Source organism: Parasteatoda tepidariorum, chromosome 3, assembly GCF_982258835.1.
Source record: "Parasteatoda tepidariorum strain Cologne lab strain chromosome 3, Ptep-v5.0, whole genome shotgun sequence".
Lineage (NCBI taxonomy): Eukaryota > Metazoa > Arthropoda > Arachnida > Araneae > Theridiidae > Parasteatoda > Parasteatoda tepidariorum.
The window spans coordinates 22,188,708-22,196,565 of record NC_141757.1 but is presented as its reverse complement, the minus strand read 5'-3'; the positions used below and the strand labels follow the sequence as shown (position 1 = coordinate 22,196,565).

The window sequence follows — 7,858 nt, the reverse complement described above, 5'->3', positions numbered from 1 at the left end:
CTTGTTCAATATTTCTGCCATTTGATTCCAAATGTGACGAGTGATTTGCAGTTATCGTTTCTAAATTATTGTTCTGAAATTCATTCATTCCTTTTTTTGGTTATTTCAATATTTTTATTGTTGTTGTAGGCCATTAAGGCACAGCTGATGCGATTGTTCTTGTTTTCCAGTGGCGCCATCTATCACCGATAATTTTGACACCTGCAGCACCCATACGTCACACCCGTTTATAGGGAGAGCCCATTCATATATCCATTCATCCACCGATCTTAATTTTGAGGTGAACTAGAGAATGACCAATTTCCAATACCCCCAGAGGTATAATTTGTAATGGAAACATAGAGGACTTCGTGACCCAACTTATTTAACATGCACAAGTCACCATTTACACTACATGAGAAGTCTTCAGAAGGTTGGATACAAACTCTCGTTCCCACGAGCGTGAGTCTAGCGCCCTACCAATCAGGCTACTCCGGGCGTATATTTTAACTATTAAAACGATAATGAATCTTACTGTTTAATACTTTTTTGAGTTCGGATATATTCCCTGTGACGATGCTGAAATTCACCACTTTTGACACTTAGAATTTTACTTTTTAATTTTTGGCTCTCTATTTTACAATTGTTAGGTATTTCGTCAATAGTGAAAGGAAAGAAAAATTTAAGACATTAAAACCACTGAAACTTATATGATTATTATTTTCTCTTACATGATTTTTTGTAACTGCCCAAAGCGTACTTTTCCTATAAGAATAAAGTTAATAATTGAAACAATAATTCTCAGAAAAGATTTTGGCTTTCAATTGTTAAATATCGATTACGATATTATGGACATTGAAGCAAACATCCCTATCACTCACTTCCGTTAAACAATGGGACGAACATCCCAGTCATTCACTTATGTTAAACAATGGGACCAACATCCCATCCCCATCACTCACTTCCGTTAAACAATGGGACGAACATCCCAGTCATTCACTTACGTTAAACAATGGGACCAACATCCATATCATTTACTTCCGTTAAACAACAGGACCAACATTCCTATCATTCACTTCCGTTTTCCAGGAATCAGGATCACATAAAATTTTTATTAGACTAGTCAAATATTTTAATCGTAATTTTAATGTTTCTTCTGTTGAACGTACACATTATTTATAAATTAGCATCTAAATTAAGAGATACGTGTCACTCTATCTTTGCAGTTGAATGTTCACAAAATCATGTGTAATATTTTTTCTCGTATAATTATTTTGCCCTGTATATTAAAAAATTGAAATCGATACCGCCATTGTTTTTAGTGTTTCGATTACGTTCTGTTTTGCTACTCAGAAATTATAAATTTTTGTAACTTGAAATTTGAAAAGTGTGCAGAAGAATGTACACGAGTACGAAAAGAAACAAAAAAAAAAATTTAAGATTTGATTACTATAGTTCGAGAATTATTTAGTGTTAAATATGCTGTAAAATATACCATGCGGGCAGATCATTAGCCATCTGGAATGCAACTTTAGAACTGAAATTTTCTATGCTGGAAGGGTCGTTTTCATTTGTGAATACATCATAAATGCGAGTAATTTCCAAAATTCCAATTTGTTCTAAAATTACAGCAATTTGAAGTGCTCTTTTCGTATCTTCTTTATTTATTGAGCTTTGAATAATGGTTATTTACTTATTGATGTAAACAAAGATTTTCATCACTTTCGAGATATTCATTTTATAAGCACGTGCTAGACTTGATGTCAAAACTCAAAATGAATGAATCAATAAAATAAAGGCACAAGAAAGCTAAAAATCGTTTGCAGTTTGCATTGTATGGTTGAAATTTATCGTTATATATTGTTTGCAGGAAAAATTAATTCTTATTTATTATGAGTAAAAAAATTAACAAATTGTTCTTACATGAAATTATAATAATATGTGTTATAAACAAAATAATCTTTTTTTTTTTCTTCTTCTTAATTTTTTCAAACAGGGTGCAACGCTGTATCAATTAGTCAATTAAGCATCGAGCTGTTTTTTCTTAAAGTTTCATAAATCCAAATTTTATGCTAGATGAGTTTAATTTTCTTTTAACCAAAAAAAAAAAAAACATACAGTATTTGTTCCTAATTTGATATGTATGAAAAATATATGAACTACAATGATTCCAATGCATGAAAAGAAATGATTATATAATCCTGCAATATGCATTGCATTATTGCTCACTGCCACGCATCACTTTTAAAAGAGATTGCACAATAAAAGTTTTGTATCCAAAACAGAGGATCATAAAATTCTTCCATCTTCGCAAAAATCTTTATTTGTAACGACTTAAGGCTGTAAAGTGCAGCTCATTTCTTTCTTCTTTTTCGCAAATTCAAACTTTAAGTAGGTAAAACTTTCTTTAAACGGGAATACAACGCCATTCGTCTGGGTCCCAAGTCAAACTTTGCGTGGCTCTTACCTCCTTAAAAAAAAGAAAGCAAAGTTTACCTACATTTCAACCAACATAAACTCCCAAAATAAGGCATTCGGCGAAGCAAGTGGACCTTTTGCTTTTTTCGCTTCCGAATCGCTGATTTGAAGATTTTAAATAGCCTCTGTAGGCCTCTTTTCGAAATAGTCCCCCCTTTTTCTGCTGTTTCCTGGAAAAAAAAGCATCACAAAAAAACTGGAGCCCGCATTACCCAAAAAATGCCCGCTTAAATAAAAGTGCTGAATTTTCTTAAAAAAGAAAAGGGGGAACCGAATAAACAAATGAAAGGGGAGCAAGCGGGGATCGTTTTTCCAAATCCACTCGTAAAATATTTCCGTGTCATTTGCCGAAAGTGAAACTGAGGGGAGAGACATAAATTCTCCCGCTTTTAAAGGTCTCCGAAATCTATAGGCATCAAAGAGGATTTACTAGAATAGTGTCTAGAACCTGAAGATTTTGGGATTTAGAGGCTTAAGAATATTTACAGATTTATGTTCTGGAATCTATTACTTTCGACTAAACATGCCTTATAAAGAATTAGATTATTCGTTTAGTCATGCAAATTCCGAACGTTTCTTCTTCTATATATAATAAATCATAAATAAACGATACAAAGACACTTCTGTGCTTTTGGGCTGTAGAGCAAATAGATAATTTGCAATTTGAAGTATAATTATCGCGTTAAAATGGGTAAAAGCACTAAACTTTATATTGTAATTTTTTTTTCGCGCATTTTATTAGGGATAACTTGCAATGCATTTTAATTTTTACCTTTGTAAAATGTTTACCAACTTTAAACCTCTAAGTAAAGTGGATAAAAATAAAAATAATAAATCTGGATAATAAATCATAAATAATGAAATGAAATATTTACCCCGACCTGCCCCAATTTAGGGCATACGGGTAAATGTTTATTAAAATCAAGAAAAAAAAAGTACATAAAATACAAAAAAGTAACATTACAGAGTAACATTATGTAAACAATACAGAGTCTGATGGCAACAGCAGTAAAATAATTAAAATGCTCCGAGAGTAAAGTGGTAAAACAAACAATTATCAAATACAATTAAAAGGAGACGCTAAAATTTGCAAAGCAAGGAAAGGCAATGTAAATAAGCCAATTAAAAAGCACAATGTAGTGAATAAATAGATTAAAACAGAATTAAAAAGCGAATGAGATAGATAAAACAACAAAACGTTGTCAAAATAACGGGAAGCGAACAGGCGGGCAGCCCAACAACCGGGACTGAGATTAATTCGTGTAGAGCGGATCCAAAATGTCATCAGGGGCGAGTGCGTCCTCCAGGGTGCGTTTAATGATGTTTTTAATAATTTGCCTCTGTTTATTAGTCCTGCACCAAGATCTTATGTCGCCTCTTCTGTCAAAAATATTTCCCCTAATGGTTGCAAATTTTTGACAGTCAAGCATCAGATGTTTAATAGTCTGATAGTGACCGCAATATTTGCACGCGGAGGATTTTTGAAACATCCTAGCTTGGTGATCGCCAAATACACCATGGGAAGTTAAAAACTGATTAAAGTAAAAATCGCTGGATAAAAAACATTCGTTAACTGTAGGTATCAAATAGTGTGTGTGTCTCCCGTTTGCAGAGCTGCTCCACCTGTCCTGCCATAAAATCCTACTGACCTGCCTCTGTCTATGTTTGACCTGGGATTTTGTTATGGTGTAGTGAAAGTCCACCCAGTCCAATAAGGTGCCCTTTTTGGCTAAAAAATCTGCTTCCTCGTTGCCAGGCTCCCCCGAGTGGGCTTTAATCCAATTGAATAAGCATTGTTTGTTTTGAACAATTTCCTTAATTTCTTCTACAAGAGGATCTGTTGGGGTTGGGTTTTCAAGGGCCTGCAACGAGGACTTTGAGTCAGAAAAGATAGTGTATTGTTCAATATTGTTATTGTTTGCCCAAAGGGTAGCCAATTTGATTGCCGTAAGTTCGGCGGAGTAGATACTACACTCATTATTTAAACGTGCGTTCTGTTCGTAAATAGTATGGTTATCCAGTTTCACCAAGAAACCACAACCCACCCGATCTTCATTAGCGCCTGTGCTTTCATTGGTCACCTGTTTCTTACTGCCATCAGTGTAGAACTCGTAGCCAACGCCCCTCGGTGAGCCGAAACCCCTACTAACGATCTTTAACTTCGTAGGGTCATACACAGGGACTGAGTAAGGGATATAATTTCTAAGTTCATCTGTTTGATAATCGCTGTCGTTAAATTCCTCTGGTGACCAGGTATGTCGTTTAATCGAAATAGTTGCTCTAATTTTTAAGTCAATAGGTATGACTCCTGCAAGTATTTGTAGTGCCTCCGTGCTAGTTGTAGAGTAGCATTTAGTGATGTTGAGCAATGGAATTCTTTGGATAGTTAGGAGCTTCTGGTTTATTTTAACTTTATTCTTATACCACACGGAGGCACCATAAATGATTTTCTTTTCAATAGCCTGCAGGTATATCAATTTCAAGATATTCGGACTAAGTCCCCATGTGGCTCTACTGAACTGTTTTAGTCTGTCATAGAACGTGATGATATCTGTTCTTAGATACTCCAGGTGTGGGATCCAGCTCAGCCGAGGATCGAGCACCACACCAAGGTATTTCAGTGTCCTGTCGCATCTTACATAGGCCGTCCTGGTCCCCTCCATTTTTAAGCGAGGTGTTCTCTTAATACATTTCGCGTCTTTGGGGAAGGTTATAAGTTTTGTCTTGTCGGGTGAGAATTTTAATTTGTGACTACCGGCCCAATTTACCATATTTTGAATAATTTCGGTCCCCAGCTTATCGAGACGATAAAGAATGGTGTGCTTCATTAAAAGGAAGACGTCATCAGCCAGTAGTTTGCAATCGTTAAAATCAAAACTAGTTAAAAGATAATCAATTAAAATTAGCCATAAAATTGGTCCCAGCGATGATCCCTGTGGAACACCAATATTAGTTGGCAAAATAACAAATTGATCATTAAAATAATAACAGACATGTCTGTTGTTAAGGAAATCGTAAACAAGTGCCAACACCGAATCACTGAGCCCAAGGTTATTGAGGCAGTGCTTCAGGACTTGCCAATTAGCTGTATTAAAAGCATTCTCGAAGTCCAAGGCTACCCCCACGGTATGTTTCCCCTCACTTTTAGCCTGACCTACAAAATCAACCACTGCACCTAAGGCCTCTTCAGTCCCTCTGCCTCTCCTGAAGCCATATTGGTTGGGGTTTAGCTTATTGTTGGATTCCAATAAGCATAATCATAAATAAACGATACAAAGACACTTCTTTATTTTTTGGCTATAGAGCAAATAGATAATTTGCAGTTTAACATATAATTATCGCGTTAAAATGGGTAAAAGCATCAAAATTTATATTGTAATTTTTTTCGCGCATTTTATTAGGGATAACTTGCATTTTAAATTTTTGAATTTTTACCTTTATAAAATGTTTACCAACTTTAAGCCTCTAAGTAAAGTGGATAAAAATAAAAATAATAAATCTGGATAATAAATCATAAATAAACGATACAAAGACACTTCTATATTTTTTGGCTATAGAGCAAGTAGATAATTTGCAGTTTAACATGTAATTATCGCGTTAAAATGGGTAAAAGCATCAAAATTTATATTGTAATTTTTTTCGCGCATTTTATTAGGGATAACTTGCATTTTAAATTTTTGAATCTTTACCTTTATAAAATGTTTACCAACTTTAAGCCTCTAAGTAAAGTGGATAAAAATAAAAATAATAAATCTGGATAATAAATCATAAATAAACGATACAAAGACACTTCTATATTTTTTGGCTATAGAGCAAGTAGATAATTTGCAGTTTAACATGTAATTATCGCGTTAAAATGGGTAAAAGCATCAAAATTTATATTGTAATTTTTTTCGCGCATTTTATTAGGGATAACTTGCATTTTAAATTTTTGAATTTTTACCTTTATAAAATGTTTACCAACTTTAAGCCTCTAAGTAAAGTGGATAAAAATAAAAATAATAAATCTGGATAATAAATCATAAATAAACGATACAAAGACACTTCTATATTTTTTGGCTATAGAGCAAGTAGATAATTTGCAGTTTAACATGTAATTATCGCGTTAAAATGGGTAAAAGCATCAAAATTTATATTGTAATTTTTTTCGCGCATTTTATTAGGGATAACTTGCATTTTAAATTTTTGAATTTTTACCTTTATAAAATGTTTACCAACTTTAAGCCTCTAAGTAAAGTGGATAAAAGTAAAAATAATAAATCTGGATAATAAATCATAAATAAACGATACAAAGACACTTCTATATTTTTTGGCTATAGAGCAAATAGATAATTTACAGTTTAACATATAATTATCGCGTTAAAATGGGTAAAAGCATAAAAATTTATATTGTAATTTTTTTTCGCGCATTTTATTAGAGATAACTTGCATTTTAAATTTTTGAATTTTTACCTTTATAAAATGTTTACCAACTTCAAGCCTCTAAGTAAAGTGGATAAAAATAAAAATAATATTAATATTAAATCTGGATAATAAATCATAAATAAACGATGCAAAGACACTTCGGTATTTTTTTGGCTATATAGCAAATAGATAATTTGTAATTTAAAGTATAATTATAGTGTTAATGGGTGTACGCATTAAAATATATTTTTTAAAGCTGTTGTTTTTTTGCATTTTATTAGGGATAACTTGCAATGCATTTGAATTTTTACCTTTGTAAAATGTTTACCAACTTTAAGCCTCTAAGTAAAGTGCTTTGGTTAAAATACTGTTGACAAAAAATAGGAAATAATCGTAATTAACAATCATTGGTCTATTGAATCAAGCTGTTTGAACTGTATTTACGAATGTTTAAAAAAAATATATGCTGTGTTCAGTTTAAAACATAGATGCCAAAAAGGCGTTTTTTTTCTTTTTCATTATTTCAAAAATGCTATATCTTAAAGTTTTCCTATAATATTTAGGTTGTGAGAGAGAGATTAACCATGGTGCTTTAGTTAAAATTCTGTTTTACATTATAACTCACAGTTTATGAAGATCTTTTCCCGGTTTACTTTGTTACGTGAAGACATTCTAAAGATAGGGCTGAACACAAATACGCCATGAACTTAAAGCTCTGAATTTATATGTATATATATATAAAGATAGATAGATAGATAGATAGATTGATAGATAGATAGATAGCTGGATATGGTCTTAGAAATTTACTATAAAAATCGTACTTTAAGAATTTCTAAATTAGTAATTACGACGATTAAACTTTAAATTTAGATTATTCTGCTGCAATTTTGCAATTCAAGGCATTCCACTTCAGAGGAACAATTAGATAAACAGATTTTTTTGTAAATAACAATAAAATTTCTTGATTGAAAACTTCATTCGCTTCGAAAATGTGCAA

At 32.5% G+C, this 7,858-nt stretch overlaps 1 protein-coding gene across 1 annotated transcript; it reads right to left on the bottom strand.

Annotated features, from left to right (window-relative positions):
- Positions 1-3,710: 3,710 nt before the first annotated feature.
- LOC139426712 (uncharacterized) lies at positions 3,711-5,120 on the bottom strand. The gene has a single exon (XM_087160040.1). It carries the CDS (start codon positions 5,118-5,120, stop codon positions 3,711-3,713), a length of 1,410 nt encoding a protein of 469 aa, XP_087016166.1.
- Positions 5,121-7,858: the final 2,738 nt, after the last annotated feature.

What these genes read in the sequence shown, in the direction of transcription:
- LOC139426712 (XM_087160040.1), bottom strand. Translation starts at nt 5,120, where the DNA reads ATGGAGGGGACCAGGACGGCCTATGTAAGATGCGACAGGACACTGAAA.